General features: G+C 41.5%; 1 protein-coding gene across 1 annotated transcript; it reads right to left on the minus strand.

The window, feature by feature from the left end:
• Positions 1 to 162: 162 nt before the first annotated feature.
• Positions 163 to 18,679, minus strand: LOC106560849 (cholesteryl ester transfer protein). The gene is made up of 16 exons (XM_014124222.2): positions 18,388 to 18,679; positions 18,129 to 18,243; positions 17,716 to 17,847; positions 17,435 to 17,505; positions 17,205 to 17,292; positions 17,003 to 17,072; positions 16,687 to 16,747; positions 16,473 to 16,564; positions 16,177 to 16,356; positions 15,888 to 15,938; positions 15,525 to 15,674; positions 15,355 to 15,422; positions 4,468 to 4,510; positions 4,312 to 4,381; positions 1,002 to 1,087; positions 163 to 863 (listed from the first exon to the last, which is right to left on the minus strand). Exons 1-16 carry the CDS (start codon positions 18,527 to 18,529, stop codon positions 786 to 788), a joined length of 1,497 nt encoding a protein of 498 aa, XP_013979697.2. The 5' UTR covers positions 18,530 to 18,679; the 3' UTR covers positions 163 to 785.
• Between the last annotated feature and the right edge of the window lie 604 nt (positions 18,680 to 19,283).

The following is a 19,283-nucleotide window of genomic DNA, read 5'->3' on the forward strand; positions in this document are numbered from 1 at the left end:
ACTTTCTTTCATTGTGAAGATGTAGTACTTTCCTTTATATAATTAGATTGTCCCTATATGTATTATGCAATATAACTTATTTTCCAATACTTTTCCAATACATATCTCCTCTATTACTTTACTTTATAAAACAAGTGTGTGAATTAAAAGGAGACTACCATCAACCGTATTTTTGTTTATTTACAAAACTGCACATTTCAGTAAGACATTTCAGAGACCAAACAAGTTGGTATTGTTTCCATTCTGAAGCAATCTTCCCAGAGGGCAGAGGGACACCTGGTACATCAGGGCAGTTGGCAGAGGAACCGGTTCTACCTGCTCTGTGCCACCTTAACCATGGAATATTAAATTAACCAATCCAATCACAAGACATGAGCAGAAATACCCAACTGCCATGGTCACATTTAACCCTCTACTTACAGTATGCAAATACAAATCATGTTCCTAATTGAGACAAGTTGAATATCTAATTCAGCTTTAGGGGCAAGGTTAAGAGACAGAATCAACCATGTCAATACAGAAGTTCATAATGAGTGTAATGACCTTTTCAAAAACCTTTTCACACACAGAGTGCCCGATTTGCTATGTGTTTGCACCTATTCCTGTTTAATGTGCAAATACAACTAGTAATTGTATTCCCAAGTGTACGTTTATCAACACTTCCACTAATACAGTCATTCAAAACATTGCACATTAGACCTCAGTATACTGTAGCCTACTGTATGTGATTTGATGCACAGGGACAGGGAGCGCCTGTGACCACTCCCAGCATCTCAATATTAGAATCACTCCAGAGTCTTCCTGAGGAATTCCACAAGCAGATGATGAGGAAAGGCAAAGTCTGTCTGGATAATCACAAAACCCTACAGACAGAAAGACAAATGACAATGAATAGTATCAGTTCTGTAAAATATTTATTTAGTCCTATAGTTTGTGTATATATTTTAATTTGAGTTTATGATGAGTAAGAATGAAGTGAGGGTGTATGTATGAGTACTCACATCCTGAGAAACAACCTGGGGTTCGATGAGTTCAAACAGATTTGCTCCCTGTTTGTCCAGTAGTGCAGTTAAACTTGGTTCTAGTTCTAAGAAAACAGGGTCAAAAGAGGAACATATTGTTCACAACAACACACTTACCTTGCATTCGGAAAGTATTCAGACCCCTTGACTTTTTCCACATTTTGTTACGTTACAGCCTTATTCTAAAATGGATTAAAAAAAATCGAAAACAAATGTTTGCAAATGTATAAAAAGTAAAAAACAGAAATACCTTATTTACATAACTATTCGGACCCTTTGCTATGAGACTCGAAATTGAGCTCAGGTGCATCCTGTATCCATTGATCATCCTTGAGATGTTTCTACAACTTCATTGGAGTCCACCTGTGGTAAATTCAATTGATTGGACACAATTGGGAAAGCCGCACACATATAAGGTCCTACAGTTGACAGTGCATGTCAGAGCAAAAACCAAGCCATGAGGTCGAAGGAATTGTCCGTAGAGCTCCGAGACAGGATTGTGTCGAGACACAGATCTGGGGAAGGGTTCCAAACAGCATTGAAGGTCCCCAAGAACACAGTGGCCTCCATCATTCTTAAATGGAAGAAGTTTGGAACCACCAAGACTCTTCCTAGAGTTGGCCGCCCGGCCAAACTGATCAATCGGGGAAGAAGGGCCTTGGTCAGGGAGGTGACCAAGAACCCGATGGTCACACTGACAGAGCTTCAGAGTTGCTCTGTGGAGATGGGAGAACCATCCAGAAGGACAACCATCTCTGCAGCACTCCACCAATCAGGCCTTTATGGTAGAGTGGCCAGACCAAAACCACTCCTCAGTAAAAGGCACATGACAGCCCGCTTGGAGTTTGCCAAAAGGACTCTCAGATCACAAGAAACAACATTCTCTGGTCTGATGAAACCAAGATTAAACTCTTTGAATGTCAATCATCATGTTTGGAGGAAAACTGGCACCATCCTCATGGTGAAACATGGCAGCATCATGCCGTGGGGATTTTTTCAGCAGCAGGGACTGTGAGACTAGTCAGGGACTGTGAGACTAGTCACAATTGAGGGAAAGATGAACAGCGCAAAGTACAGAGAGATCCTTGATGAAAACCTGCTCCAGATAGCTCAGGACCTCAGACTGGGGTGAAGGCTCACCTTCCAACAGGACAATGACCCTAAACACACAGCCAAGACATCGCAGGGGTGGCATCAGGAAAAGTCTCTGAATGTCCTTGAGTGGCCCAGCCAGACCCCTGACTTGAACCCGATCGAACATCTCTGGAGAGACCTGGAAATAGCTGTGCAGCAACGCTCCCCATCCAACTTGACAGAGCTTGAGAGGATCTGCAGAGAAGAATGGGGGAAACTCCCCAAATACAGGTGTGCCAAGCTTGTAGCGTCATACTCAAGAAGACTTGAGGCTGTAATCGCTGCCAAAGATGCTTCTACAAAGTACTGAGTAAAGGGTCTAAGTACTTTTGTAAATGTTATATTAAAAAAAACAGTTTTTGCTTTGTCTTTATGGGTATTGTATGTACAGTTAAAGTCGGAAGTTTACATACACTTAGGTTGGAGTCATTAAAACTCGTTTTTCAACCACTCCACAAATTTCTTGTTAACAAACTATAGTTTTGGCAAGTCGGTTAGGACATCTACTTTGTGCATGACACAAGTAATCTTTCCAACAAACGTTTACAGACAGATTATTTAACTTATAATTCACTGTATCACAATTCCAGTGGGTCAGAAATGTACATACACTAAGTTGACTGTGCCTTTAAACAACTTGGAAAATTCCAGAAAATGATGTCATGGCTTTAGAAGCTTCTGATAGGCTACTTCACATTATTTGAGTCAATTGGAGGTGTACCTGTGGATGTATTTCAAGGCCTACCTTCAAACTCAGTGTCTCTTTGCTTGACATCATGGGAAAATCAAAAGAAATCAGCCAAGACCTCAGAAAAAAAATTGTAGACCTCCACAAGTATGGTTCATCCTTGGGAGCAATTTCCAAATGCCTGACGGTACCACATTCATCTGTACAACCAATAGTACGCAAGTATAAACACCATGGGACCATGCAGCAGTCATACCGCTCAGGAAGGAGACGTGTTCTGTCTTGTAGAGATGAACGTACTTTGGTGAGAAAAGTGCAAATCAATCCCAGAACAACAGCAAAGGACTGTGTGAAGATGCTGGAGGAAACAGGTACAAAAGTATGTAAATCCACAGTAAAACGAGTCCTATATCGACATAACCGGAAAGGCTGCTCAGCAAGGAAGAAGCCACTGCTCCAAAACCGCCATAAAAAAGCCAGACTACGGTTTGCAACTGCACATGGGGAAAAAGATCATACTTTTTGGAGAAATGTCCTCTGGTCTGATGAAACAAAAATAGAACTGTTTGGCCATAATGACCATCGTTATGTTTGGAGGAAGAAGGGGGAGGCTTGCAAGCCGAAGAACACCATCCCAACCGTGAAGTACAGGGGTGGCAGCATCATGTTGTGGGGGTGCTTTGCTGCAGGAGGGACTGATGAACTTCACAAAATAGATGGCATTATGGGAGAGGAAAATTACGTGGATATATTGAAACAACATCTCAAGACATCAGTCAGGAAGTTAAAGCTTGGTCATAAATGGGTTTTCCAAATGGACAAAGACCCCAAGCGTACTTCCAAAGTTGTGGCAAAATGGCTTAAGGACAACAAGGTCAAGGTATTGGAGTGGCCATCACAAAGCCCTGACCTCAATCCTATAGAAAATTTGTAGGCAGAACTGAAAAAGCGTGTGCGAGCAAGGAGGCCTACAAACCTGACTCAGTTACACCAGCTCTGTCAGGAGGAATGGGCCAAAAATCACCCAACTTATTGTGGGAAGCTTGTGGAAGGCTGCCTGAAATGTTTGACCCAAGTTAAACAATTTATAGGCAATGCTACCAAATGCTAATTGAGTGTATGTAAACTTCTGACCCACTGGGAATGTGATGAAAGAAATAAAAGCTGAAATAAATAATTCTCTCTACTATTATTCGGACATTTCACATTCTCAAAATAAAGTGGTGATACTAACAGACCTAAGACAAGGAATTTGTACTAGGATTAAATGTCAGGAATTGTGAAAAACTGAGTTTAAATGTATTTGGCTAAGGTGTGTGCAAACTTTAACTGTAGTTTGATAAGAAAAAAAACAATTAAATTAATTTTAGAATAAGGCTGTAATGTAACAAAATGTGGGTCTGAATACTTTCCATATGCACTGTATATCACAATTCACTAAGTGTGAGAGGATGAAACAGTACTCACCGGATATTACTTTTGGGACCCCTATTTTCTCCACTGCCTCTTTCAAATATTCAATGTGGGCTTCAACCATCTGGAGAGCATAGGGAAATGAGAAATAAAGCAATGTACCACCGCTACTGGTCACTTAGATTGGGATTCAGCCTATTTAATTCTCACCTGCAGTGTGTCTGTGGACAGTGAATCCTTCATTATGGAAATTCTTTTGTGGGAAGAAGCAAAGTCACATAAGTGTTGTTTCTTTACTTGCACAGACATAGGCAGCAGTGTGAGGTACACTGAACAAAAATATAAAACTCAACATGCAACAGTTTCTAAGATTTTACCGAGTTACAGTTCATATAAGGAAATCAGCCAATTGAAATAAATAAATTAGGCACATGACTGGAAATACAGATATGCATCTGTTGGTCACAGATAACTTTTTCAAAAAGTAGGGGCGTGGATCGGAAAACCAGTCAGTATCCGCTGTGATCCCCATTTGCCTCATGCAGCGCGACACATCTCCTTCACATAGAGTTGATCAGGCTCTTGATTGTGGCCTGTGGAATGTTGTCCCACTCCTCTTCAATGGCTGTGTGAAGTTGCTGAATATTGGTGGGAACTGGAACACGCTGTCATACACGTCGTTCCAGAGCATCCCAAACATACTCAATGTTGGTGATTATGCAGGCCATGGAAGAACTGAGACATTTTTAGCTTCCAGGAATTGTGTACAGATCCTTGTGACATGAGGCCATGGATTATCATGCTGAAACATGAGGTGATGGTGGCTGATGAATGGCACGACAATCGGCCTCAGGATCTCGTCACAGTATCTCTGTGCATTCAAATTGCCATCGATAAAATGCACTTGTGTTCATTGTCCGTAGCTTATGCCTGCCCATAACATAACCCCACCGCCACCATGGAGCACTCTGTTCACAACGTTGGCATCAGCAAACCACTCGCCCACACAACGCCATGCACGCTGTCTGCCATCTGCCCGGTACAGTTGAAACCGGGATTCATGAAGAGCACACTTCTCCAGCATGCCAGTGGCCATTGAAGGTGAGCATTTTCCCACTGAAATCAGTTATGACACCAAACTGCAGGCAGGCCAAGACCCTGGTGAGTACCTAAGAAAGCAAAGGTAACTGAACTAAATGACTTTCACCCCACAGCACTCACTTCTGTCATCATGAAGTGCTTTGAGAGGCTAGTTAAGGATCATATCACCTCTACCTTACCTGACACCCTGGACCCACTTCAATTTGCTTGCCGCTCAATAGATCCACAGATGATGCAATCGTCATTGCACTGCACACTTCCTTATCCCATCTGCACAAGAGGAATACCTATGTAAGAATGCTGTTCATTGACTATAGCTCAGCCTTCAACACCATAGTAAACTCCAAGCTCATCCTAAAGCTCGAGGCCCTGGGTCTGAACCCCGCTCTATGGAACTGGGTCCTGGACTTCCTGACGGGCCGCCCATAGGTGGTGAAGGTAGGAAACAACACCTCCACTTCACTGATCCTCTACACAGGGGCCCCACAAGGGTGCGTGCTCAGCCTCCTCCTGTAGTCCTTGTTCACCCATGACTGCGTGTGGCCACACACGCCTCCCACTCAGTCATCAAGTTTGCAGACGACACAACCATAGTAAGCCTGATTACCAACAATGACGAGAGTCGTGGAAATTCAGTCCTGAGAGAGACTTGGTTATTTCTTCAAACAATCATTTTTTTTAAAATATCGATTAATTATTGCAATAATGACACCGTCAGCCCAACAGTCTTGTTCTGACTGCTAGGCTGAGAGCCTGAATCATACAATGCACAGTTCATATAGCTAATACCCAGAATGCTTGGTTCCACCACTCCCATATAGATTGGGGGGCACCATAAGCCACTTTGGGCTCATCCTGCCTTTAGCTGCCCCTGGCGTTATCTTAACCCCTGGCCTAATTTCCCAGATGCCAGGATGTCTAAGGACCATTGAGGCCTTTGTTCTACTACTCTCTATCCCAGCTAAACATACACCATATCTTGTCCATGGAATGCAGGCTCAATCAGACCGGAGACATATGTCTCACATGCACCACTAACCATAAAATGAAATGTGGCTGTTTGTTTTTTTTTTTATCACAGAGACATCAATCAATTGTCAGCTTCAAGCTATCTCCAGTAAAACCAATGTCCTCGACACCCAGACTAGCTGCAGGAAGCTAGAGTGGACACCATAAAACTCAGCATTAGCAGGACAGAAATATCTTACTGTTTGTTAAGTAATTGTCAAATATCCAACAAATCAGGTAAATATGTAATTCTTCTATCACACGAGACAGCCCACAGGGAGGAGGTGAGGGCCCTGGTGGAGCGGTGCCAGGAAAATATCCTCTCCCTCAACATCAACAAAACGAAGGAGCTGATCCTTGACTTCAGGAAAAAGCTGAGGGAGCACGCCCCTATCCACATTGATGGGACCGCAGTGGAGAAGGTGGAAAGCTTCAAGTTCCTCGGCGTACACGTCATTCATTTTAGTCATTCATTGATGATCTGAAAAGGTCCACCCATACAGACAGCGTGGTGAAGAAGGTGCAACAGTGCCTTTTCAACCTCAGGAGGCTGAAGAAATTTGTCTTGGCCCCTAAAACTTTTACAGATGCACAATTGAGAGCATCCAGTCGGGCCATATCAACTGCACCACCCGCAACAGCAGGGTTCTCCAGAGGGTGGTGCGGTCTGCCCAACGCATGACCGGGGGCACACTGCCTGCCCTTCAGGACACCTACACCACCCGATGTCACAGGAAAGACAAAAAGGTAATCAAGGACATCAACCACCCGAGCCACGGCCTGTTCACCCTGTTATCATCCAGAAGGCGAAGTCAGTACAGGTGCATCAGACCGAGAGACTGAAAAACTTTTTTTTAGGGGGTAGATCAGCTTTAATATTGCAGATAGATTGTAGCTTCCATCAATGTAATTGTCTGCATCACTTCTAATCCCCCATATATATTTTTTCAAATATATATATATATATATATATATATATATATATATATATATATATACATACATACATACATACATACATATCGTTCAAAAGTTTTGGGTCACTTAAAGAAAAGCACATTTTATGTCCATTAAAATAACATCAAATTGATCAGAAATACAGTGTAGACATTGTTAATGTTGTAAATGACTATTGTAGCTGGAAACGACTGATATTTTATGGAATATCTACATAGGCGTACAGAGGCTCATTATCAGCAACCATCACTCCTGTGTTCCAATGGCACGTTGTGTTAGCTAATCCAAGTTGATCATTTTCTGATAACCAGGTGGCGAATCGCATCTCTGCATGTCTGGCAGACATATCAGTGTGGATGACGGATCACCACCTCAAGCTGAACCTCGGCAAGACGGAGCTGCTCTTCCTCCCGGGGAAGGACTGCCCGTTCCATGATCTCGCCATGACGGTTGACAACTCCATTGTGTCCTCCTCCCAGAGTGTTAAGAACCTTGGCGTGACCCTGGACAACACCCTCTCGTTCTCTACTAACATCAAGGCGGTGACCCGATCCTGTAGGTTCATGCTCTACAACATTCGCAGAGTACGACCCTGCCTCACACAGGAAGCGGCGCAGGTCCTAATCCAGGCACTTGTCATCTCCCGTCTGGATTACCGCAACTCGCTGTTGGCTGGGCTCCCTGCCTGTGCCATTAAACCCCTACAACTCATCCAGAACGCCGCAGCCCGTCTGGTGTTCAACCTTCCCAAGTTCTCTCACGTCACCCCGCTCCTCCGCTCTCTCCACTGGCTTCCTGTTGAAGCTCGCATCCGCTACAAGACCATGGTGCTTGCCTACGGAGCTGTGAGGGGAACGGCACCTCCGTACCTTCAGGCTCTGATCAGGCCCTACACCCAAACAAGGGCACTGCGTTCATCCACCTCTGGCCAGCTCGCCTCCCTACCTCTGAGGAAGCACAGTTCCCGCTCAGCCCAGTCAAAACTGTTCGCTGCTCTGGCACCCCAATGGTGGAACAAGCTCCCTCACGACGCCAGGACAGCGGAGTCAATCACCACCTTCCGGAGACACCTGAAACCCCACCTCTTTAAGGAATACCTAGGATAGGATAAAGTAATCCTTCTACCCCCCCCTTAAAAGATTTAGATGCACTATTGTAAAGTGGTTGTTCCACTGGATATCATAAGGTGAATCCACCAATTTGTAAGTCGCTCTGGATAAGAGCGTCTGCTAAATGACTTAAATGTAAATGTAAAAGGCTGATTGATCATTAGAAAACCCGTTTGCAATTATGTTAGCACAGCTGAAAACTGTTGTCCTGATTAAAGAAGCAATAAAACTGGCCTTTAGAATAGTTGAGTATCTGGTGCATCAGCATTTGTGGGTTCGATCCGATGTCGTTTTGCGTATCAGTTCATAAACCATGTGCCATGGAATCGGTACGTCGAAAATCTCTTCCCAACTATTTTGCAATCTATATGGCACAGCTGTCCATTTTTTTGGTCCTTAAATGAAACTGATATACTTTTTTATTTATCGCAATTTTCTTTAACCAATGATGGTCTTTAATGCAGAGCCGGCAGACAAGTTCCTTACTTTTTCCCCCTTCCACTTGCCTCTTCCATTTTTGCGATAATGCTGCAATTAGTTGGTTGTAATTTTGGATAGAGCAGACATTTCCATATGTTTTTGTTAGCTGCATGTGTGACATAACTCCACCAGTCCTATTTATAATATAATTTATGAAGATTATACCTTTTTAAAAAAGAATTTCAAAACATACTGTTTTTTTAATCAATTAGTATATTTGAGTTTAAGCATAATATTTGTTGTATTATTTGTTGTCTTTTCTGGTAGGTTAAATTGAAATTGCAACAAACTTTCCATGGCTTCTTTTTAAAATAGCGATATTTGGGAGAGGATTTCCTTTTCAAATAACTGAAAGTGAGAGGTTGTAATCTGAATTAAGGGAAAAAAGGCCTTTCTTGAACATAGGGTGAGACATTCTTACTAATTTGCTAGAGAACCAGTTCGGATTTAAGTGTAACTTTTGTATGACTGAAGCCTTTAGTGAGAGGTATAATGCTTTAATAATTAATTTAATAATTCCATAATTCATCCGAATTCATATTCATTATATAAATAGGCCCATTTAATTTTGTCTGGCTTGCCATTCCAAATAAACTTGAATGTTTTTCTCATATAATTTAAAAAACTGTTCTCTAGGTGTAAGCAACACCATAAACAAATAGGTAAACTGGGATATTACTAAAGAGTTAATCAGGGTGATTTTTCCACAAATAGAAAGGTATTTACCTTTCAATGGTAGCAAGATCTTATCTATTTTTGCTAACGCTCTATTAAAATGTATTGGAGTGAGATTATGTATTTATTTCAGGATATGTATACCTAGTATATCTACATCACCATCAGACAATTTTATTGGTAAACTACACAGTAATGTAAAAGTTGTTTTTTTTGTGATCCAATACATGATATAGTACATTTATGATAATTTGGTTGTAATCCAGAGAGATTAGAACAATTATCTAGATCCTCTATGAGGCTGTGGAGGTATCCAAGTTGTGGATTTAAAAGAAAACATGAATCATCAGTTTACAATGACACCTTTGCTTTTAAGCCCTGTATTTCTAATCCCTTGATATTTATTGTTGGATCTGATTTTAATGGCTAACATTTTGATGGCCATAATACATAGATATGCCAATAGTGGACAACCTTGTTTTACTCCTCTTGACATTTTACATCTTTCTGAGAGGTAGCCATTATTTACTATTTTACACCTAGGGTTACTATACATAATTTTAACCCATTTTATAAGAGATTCTCCAAAATTGTAATGCTCCAGGCATTTATATATAAACTCCAGTCACACTTTATCAATAGCCTTTTCAAAGTCAGCTATGAAAGCAGGCCTAGTTTCACAGATTTTTCATAGTGTTCTATTATTTCCAGTACTTGCCTTATATTATCTCCAATGTTTCATCCATGTAAAAAGCCTGTCTGATTAGAATGAATAATGTCCGACAATACCTTTTAAATTCTATACGCTGTACATTTTGCAAGAATTGTTGCATCACAATACTGAATTGTAAGGGGCCTCCAATTTTTTTCAATGGACTGGATCTTTATATTTCCCACTTGTATTCTGTTTCAGTAATAATGAAATCAGACCTTCTTGTTGAGTGTCTGATAATCTAACATAGGAGTGATTAAAACATGCTAATAATGGTCCTTTGAGTATATCAAAACAGTTTTGGTATGCCTCTACTGGTATGCCATCCAGCCCTGGAGTTTTCCCGGACTTAAAGGCTTTAATTGCATCAAGAAGTTCCTCCTCTGTAATTTCACCTTCACATGAGTATTTCTGTATGGCTGTTAATTTTACAAAAAAAAACAATTATCCATACAATTAGCTTAAGTTAGAGGAGATGGAGGAGACTGAAACTAAAACATATCCTTAAAGTAGGCCTACTCCGCTTCCACTTTCAAAATATAATTTGGTGAATCATGGGTGACTCTGTCACTTGTAACAAGTTTCAGTAAATTATTTTTGGTAGCATTTCTATGTTGAAGATTTTAAAATAATTTGGTGCATTTTTCCCCATATTCCATCCAGTTTGCTTTATTATTATAATATATTACTCTTGATCTTTGTTGAATTAGTTCCTCCGTTTCTTTTTGTTTTTCCTCTAACTTATTCTGAGCCTCTATGATACAGTTTTTATTGTTACCTATCTATTCTGTTAGTCTTTCTATTTCCTTTATTAGTTGGACCCCTTAGACCTGAATTGCTTTTGTTTTAGAGATGAGTACTGAATAGCATGGCCTTTAAAGGCACATTTAAAAAGTGTCCCATACAATAAGGGGATTTGCTGTACCTATGTTATGTCGGAAATATTCAGTTATAAATAACTCTGTCCTAGTTAAAAACAAGTTATCATTCAAAAGGCTATGATTAAATGTCCAATATCCTCGCCCATGTGGAAATTCAGTAAGAGCAATGTATATGCCAATTATCTGATGGTCCGACAGCATTCGATCCCCTATCAACACCGTTTTTACTTTTGGTGCCAATGAGAATGACATAAGAAAGAAGTCAAGACAACTAGCTTGATTGAGCCTCCTCCATGTTTTTTTATTTAACTAGTCAAGTCAGTTAAGAACAAATTCTTATTTACAATGATGGCCTACCTCGGCCAAACCCTAACCCGGACAACACTGGGCCAATTGTGCGCTGCCCTATAGGACTCTCAATCATGGCCGGTTGTGATACAGCCTGGAATCGAACCAAGGTCTATAGTGACGCCTCTAGCACTGAGATGTAGTGCCTTAGACTGCTGCACCACTCGGGAGCCCCTGTATATCTCACTAGGTCAGGATATTTAAGCCTCCATATGTCCACCAGCTCCAATATATCCATGACATTCATGATTTCCTTAAAAGCACGAGGGTGATAGTTCGTAATGTGATTTTGATTACGGTCCATTAAGGTATTTAAAACAGTATTCCAATCTCCCACCATGATAATAGAGTCTTGTATTGCTTGCAGGGTTGATCATTTATTATATATATTTTCAAAGAAGCGTGAAAAGGTTAATGAGCCATATCTGTTTATGGTCCAATAACGTATTTAAAATCATCCATCTACCTTGCGGATCTGTTTAGACAATTTGCACATTCGGATCAAAATTACTGTTAATTAATATCATCGCCCCTTTTGAGTTACTTTGCCAATGGGAGAAGTATATTTCACCCCCCCCCAGTCCTTTTCACACACAACGTAATTTTAAATTGTTGAATGAGTTTCCTGTAAACATTAGATATTATATTCCTTCTCTTTGAGCCAGGTAAATATTGTTCTTCTTTTCTTATTATTTGCTAAGCTATTACAATTGATTATACTTATTTCACCATTTACCATGAAATACAAGTTTCAAATCTATTTACCATAATATATGTTTGTAAATTTACCATTAAAAAGTACCATAGTGATTGAGTGTCCATATAGCTGTACCATGATATTTGCATTGCTACTAAGTAACCCTCCAATTGTTCTCCACTATTCCACCCGCTAAAGCCCTCCCCATCCCAAGTTGGGTTGTCATCCCAGTGACCGGCAGACCACCCCAGTCCCTCCGGATCCCTAGCCCCCCCAGAGAGGCCAGGACCCATCCTTTGAAAAGAGCACACAGTGCCACCCACAGAACAGAAGCAGATCAACCGCTAAAAGTATTTCCAATGCTCTCACCTCAATTTGATTCATATATAGCTATTAAAAATATTTATATATTCAAATTTCTTGCGTATCTTAATTTCCATCATTTACAATTAATATGCGTAATAATGTTGACAGTTCATGGAAAGGATTGTTACCTGTAACCAGGATTGCCAATGCATTAAATTCTTGTCAAGCAATTATTATTTTAGCAAAACATTATTGTGATTCCTCCTATATTGTCCCTAACATCCTTACCCCCTTGCAACAGATGTGGTATATACACACACACAAATACACTCTTACACACTCAACCCCTTTCCCCCACAATCAACCATAAGCTCAGATGCCCAATGGTTGTTACATTCCAGAGCCCAACTCAAGAAAGGACCTGATTTACAAATGCATATACAGTTACAGCTGTTGAGAAAGCATGCAAGACTTAACCAATGTCAAGTCCTAGGTGATAGAGATCAGATCCACCCCATTACCCTGAAACACACACACTCTGGTCCCCGTTATGACCATTTTCCCCAAGCATCTCTGTGCAGTCAGACCTTTGATTATTTTGTGCCACCAGGGCCACAATAACATGCCCCCTCTCTGATTGTTCGAGTGTGACCCCCTCCCCATGGGTACTGCAGCCAGTGTTACTAGCACAGCTTCTATCTCAAGGCCATCAGACTTTTATATAGCCATCACTAGATGGCTACCACCCGGTTATTCAACCCTGCACCTTAGATGCTGCTACACTATATACATAGACATGGAATCACTGCTCACTTTAATGGAACACTAGTCACTTTAATAATGTTTACATACTGCTTTACTCATTTCATATGTATATACTCTATTCTAATCTACTGTATTTTAGTCAATGCCACCCCGACATTGCTCGTCCTAATATTTATATAATACCAGTCAAAAGTTCAGACACATGGCCTCCCGAGCGGCACGGCGGTCTAAGGCACTGCATCGCAGTGCTATCTGTGTCACTATATATCCTGGTTTGATTCCAGGCTGTGTCGCAGCCGACCGGGAGACCCATGAGGTGGCACATAATTGGCACAGCGTCGTCCTGGTTAGGGGAGGGTTTGGCCGGCCGGGATGTCCTTGTCCCATCTCGCTCTAGCGACTCCTGTGGCGTGCCGGGCGCAACAACGCTAACACGGTTGCCAGGTGTACGGTGTTTCCTCCGACACATTGCTGCTGCTGGCTTTCGGGTTAAATGGGCAGTGTGTCAAGAAGCAGTGCGGCTTGGCGGGGTCGTGTTTCGGAGGACACACGGCTCTCGACCTTCGCCTCTCCTCAGTTCGTACAGGAGTTGCAGCGATGGGACAAGACTGTCACTACCAATTGGACACCACAAAAAAGGGGTACAAAAAATCTATAAAATACATTTTCCGGATTGACTGACCTTCATGTCTTAAATGATGGACAGTCCTTTCTCTTTGCTTATTTGTGCTATTCTTGCCATAATATGGACTTGGTCTTTTACCAAATAGGGCTATCTTCTGTATACCACCCCTATCTTGTCACAACACAACTGATTGGCTCAAACGCATTAAGAAGGAACTGTTTAACTGTTAATTGAAATGCATTCCAGGTGACTACCTCATGAAGCTGGTTGAGAGAATGCCAAAGCTGTCATCAAGGCTACTTTGAAGAATCTAAAATCTAAAATATATTTTGATTTGTTTAACACATTTTTGGTTATTACATGATTCCATGTGTTATTTCATAGTTTTGATGTCATCACTATTATTCTACTATGTAGAAAATAGTAAAAACAAAGAAAAACCCTTGAATAAGTAGGTGTGGACAAACTTTTGACTGGTACTGTATATTTCTTAATTCCATTATTTTACTTTTAGATTTGGGTGTATTGTAGTGAATTTTTAGATACTACTGCATGTTGGAGCTAGGAACACAAGCATTTCGCTACACCTGCAATAACATCTGCTACCAATAAAATTTGATTCGAGATTTGATTTGAGCACGCAGATGAGCTTCCCTGAGACGGTTTCAGACAGTTTAAACAGAAATTCATCAGTTGTGCAAACCCCACAGTTTCATCAGCTGTTCGGGTGGCTGGTTTCAGACCATTCCGCAGGTGAAGACGCCAGATGTGGAGGTCCTGGGCTGGCGTGGTTACACGTGGTCAGCATTTGTGAGGCTGGCGTTGAAGGCGGCTTATGGTAGAGAAATGGACATTCAATTCTCTGCAACAGCTTTGGTGGACATTCCTGCATTCAGCATGCCAATTGCATGCTTGCTCAAAACTTGAGATATCTGAGGCATTGTGACAAAACTGGACATTTTAGAGTGGCCATTTATTGTCCCCAGCACTAGATGCACCTTTGTAATGATCATGCTGTATAATCAGCTTCTTGATATGCCACACCTGTCAGGTGGATGGATTATCTTGGCAAAGGAGAAATGCTCACTAACAGGGATGAAAACTAATTTGTGCCCAAAATTTGAGAGAAATAAGCTTTTTGTGCATATCGAACATTTCTGGGATCTTTTATTTCAGCTCAGGAAACATGGGACCAACACTTTACATGTTGCGTTTATATTTTTGTTCCGTATACTTGTTAGTAAACTGCCATGCAATCAGAAAGTGTTTTACTAAACCATTACAGTCTGTATCCCTTATAGAGGCACAGTGGAATCAGTATCACAAGAACAATTAAAAGCATGGTCTTCATGTAATGCCTTTACTCACATATGCAGTTCATATACATGTGTATGTACATGTTCACTACAGTATAGGCGCGTAAATGGACTCACTGTGATGTTGTAGCGATTAGGATCAGTTTCTTCTTGGCGTAGGAAGCAGTCACAACAACCTCCACCTCCTAGACAACGACAAACCCCATTCAGCTACTCTTCTTGGACACATTACTGTCTGATGCTAGGTTATCATTTAAAATATTAAAACAAGTGTTTGTTTGGCTGACCATCTCAAAGTAAAGTCCTGGGATGTCCTCAGCTCCGCTAGTCAGCTCTGCTGCAGCCACAGCTCTGACAGAGATGCCCATTGGGGTCGTCCACAGGTGAGGCACTGACACACTCCACACCCTCAGCACTGGCTCCTCAGAGGACAGAAACTGACAAAGGGATACAGAGAGACAGGTTTCATACAGGAACAGACAGATAGAAACACTGACTTACCTGTGTACACAATATAAGAGGTTTGAAATACAATGAAACTCAAAACACCACTAAATTGCAGAGGCCAAGATAGGTCGCATGGTCTGTGGAGCTGATAAAAGCATGTTGTGTCTGTCTGAGGACTGTCCTGAGTGGCTTTGTCACATTACCTGGCTTAGGAACTCTGGAATGGGGGTAGACAAATGTGTCTTAAACAGTTCCTGAAATGAAATTGACCATGTTAAATAACTGGCATACATTAAAACAAACACATTAATTCAGCTTGTAATGAACAAGAATTTCATTGCTTGTCACAGTGCTCCAGTCAGTTTCCCTGCCTTTACCATATTGTAACACCGTGGACCAAACCCCAACAACAAGTCCTGATTACTGTTTTCCTGATAAATGCTGCCTTGTACACTAGTCCACATGACTTCCACTAGTCTGGTAGACACCTACTGTGAGCTCCAGGCCAGAGATGTTGAGGACAAAACGTCTATCTTGGTGGGCAGCTGTAATCAGGGGGTTGAAGACCTCATCAGAGATCCAGAAGTACAGCATGCGGTCCTCTGTCAGTTGGCCGGGGTCGAATACAGACGCATTGATGACAGCTGTCACGTTGTTGTATTTGGCCAGACCCTGGACATTATGGGAAGACAGAAGAAAGATACTGTAATACATATAATAACAATTGGTATTGTGCATCATCATGTACAATGAATATGGATGCTAGATAATAAAGGGATATACAGTACCTTGTGGTATGATTCAATGTAATTGGATGTGATGACAGGGGCAGAAGTTACTCCAATATCCATGCTGATGTCACCATCACTAAGGAATTGCTCTGTGGGAATCAACACGGAGATGTTAACATAGTCACTGACAGATATTCTAAATAAGAGAAAGTCTTGTTACCTCTATAGACTTCGTGTGTTATCTACCCAGGATCCCCAAACGTGTCCATACCTGCTTGTTCCTGTATAAAGTCAGCCAATATGTTTGCCACATTATTGATCTCCTTACAGATCTAAGATAACAAAAACAGGGACATTGTTTCATTTTATGTTGCAGCTGATGTGACAATGTTTTTGCTGGGTTGCATTAACAAGACAGTAGAGGGCAGAGTTGAGCTATCAGTGAGGCCTCTGTCCAATACCTTGATACACTGCAGGTTTATTTAATTAGGAAAGTCAGTTAAGAACAAATTCTTATTTACAATGATGGCCTACCCTAGGTCCAACAGTACATTATTCTCCTATATTTCCCTCTAATCATCACTCACCTGGCTTTTAATAACCAGCTTCACAGTGAAGGTGATGAAGTTTGTGAACAGCCTCTTGAGCCAGCCAGGCCTAAAGCCAGAATGTAAAACACAGGGTTTGTCCTTCATGTCGCAGTTACTTCCCTTGAAGGAAGAGGACATTACAGATATACCATTTTACACTATGTGTATAAAACTATCTGGGTTCCAGAATGCCACTTACTCCCTGTCTCCCTGCAGCAGGAGATCCAGCTTGTGGAATGTGAGGTAGCAGTCTGATGTGTCTGCAGCAACTTTCCCCTTTCCACAATCTGAGACAGAGAAAGCACATGATCAGTGGCAGGAAATACATTACAAAAGGTAAGATAAGATTCCTGTAAACTCTTAGGAAGAATGAGAAGGAAGAGTGAACATTGAACACCACAAAAACAATGGGCAGAAAAAGGTACTTACAGAGTTTGGGGTTAATGCCAAGATCAATGTGCGAATCAATTTCAAAGTCTACTGAATGTCCCACATTGACACTGCAAAACAGATTACACATGGCAGTGTCATGGCCACGCAGATATTCAAGGTAGATATTCAATACAAAACTTAAGTAGTAGCCAACATGAAATGTGGATAAATCACAACATACGTAACTGTAAGATCTAGAAAGTTATATCTAATCATGTCACAAACTATTTCCATCCCTCTCATCCTCCCTGTTCACAATGACTGATGGAAGGACTCACAGCCAGCTTCCATATCCATACTGGATGGTTCCCTTGAAAACAGCAGACACGTTGGAGATGGCAATCTCAATGCCTTCACCTGCTATGAGCTCAAACTCACTCCGCCCAATCGACAGGTTATGGATCTCCAGGCTGAGAGGGCAAAGGTCAGGCGAGGACATTATTATTGGTTGTTCATTTTAGCAAGAATAAAGGAGCAAACCAACAAAGCAATGGCAACAGTGTTGACATTCAATCTGTTTTTGATTGAAAAAATAGTGCTTATGCATTCATCCAATCATGTGTTGTATACATTATCAATGGTAAGTGAATACAGGATAAAAGAAGAGCATGTGAGGTAATGGAGGAGGATGAAAGGAACAGCATAAGCGCGTACATGTGGTGCAGGTATACTGACTGTCAGGTCCACTCACTTGGCAAGCCCATATTTCACCTTTCCAACAAAGAGAATAGACTTCTCGTTGCTGATGCTTGGATATTTGGCATGCTGGAAGGCAGCCTGGATGACCTTGGTCGTCTTTTCATTTACTGAAGAGAAAATACACAATTAGTCTATATATAGACTAAAGACAATACTTAACAAAACAGTTAACTACCCTGACAGTAACAGTTCTGGTGGAAAACATTACAGAACACCATAGGGAGACAGGAATAAATAAGATAGATACTCACAGACCACCGCTGCAGGGTAGGTCAGTCTACAGACAGCCCCAGTGAACCTGTATGCAGAGGCTGGCTCCAGACAGGACTGGGACATCACAACCAGGCCCAGGAAGAGCAGCAGGACTGGGAGTGTCATCACACACTTATCCATCTCACCAGTAGCTAAATGAACACTGACTTCAAAGTGGATCCCAGAGCTGTGTAGTGCCTCCTCAGAACCTCTGAACTAACTGATCCAGGCTGTGTTGAGCATGCACAAGAGACAAGGGGAGGAAGAGGGAGGGAACAGAAGACATGGGGATCGGACTGAGGCTAAACTTGGCTGAACTAAACTTCACAACACCGCCCCTGTAGTCTGTGATTGGGCCTCAACCAGGCCAGAGCGGGATATTTGGGAGTGGGTGTTGTTATGTGTTCTATCTGGGCCCAGGGGACTAGTTCTGTACATGCGAGGTAGGGTTATTATAGGGCAGTAAATAACAGATGTACAGACACTTTTTCTAGGGCACATTATCAGAAACTCCCATACCTTACAGTCACAGAAATGCCAATCTTGACCCAGAATGATGGAACCATATAGCTAAACTTTCACTAAAATCTTTCAGTTTTATGTAAAGAAAATTGGAATTGTGGTACTATTTCTGCAAATATTCATCAATCATGACCACGTTGGTCAATACAACTTCCTAAGAAAATATGTACTTTCCAGTAAATATGTAGTGACATGACATACATGATCAGTTGCAGAGTGGGCTGGGTTAGAGGGAGCAAGTCTCTATGGACCAAATGTACTAGCTGAACTCCCTGGCCTGCCTGGATAACTCTGAGGAAGTGATGGGGACAATACATGGAATGTACTACAGTAAACCCCACATTGTAAACACAGAATGCAGTTTGCAACTCCC

Source organism: Salmo salar, chromosome ssa10, assembly GCF_905237065.1.
Source record: "Salmo salar chromosome ssa10, Ssal_v3.1, whole genome shotgun sequence".
Lineage (NCBI taxonomy): Eukaryota > Metazoa > Chordata > Actinopteri > Salmoniformes > Salmonidae > Salmo > Salmo salar.

Bases quoted from the DNA above. Each gene is read 5' to 3' on its own strand.
- LOC106560849 (XM_014124222.2), bottom strand. From the start codon at position 18,529: ATGGATAAGTGTGTGATGACACTCCCAGTCCTGCTGCTCTTCCTGGGC. The intron at 16,357-16,472 runs GTACTGTATATC...CATAATGTCCAG, and splicing joins ACATTGAATCATACCACAAG to GGTCTGGCCAAATACAACAA. The intron at 15,423-15,524 runs GTCAGCCAAACA...GTCGTTGTCTAG, and splicing joins CAGGACTTTACTTTGAGATG to GAGGTGGAGGTTGTTGTGAC.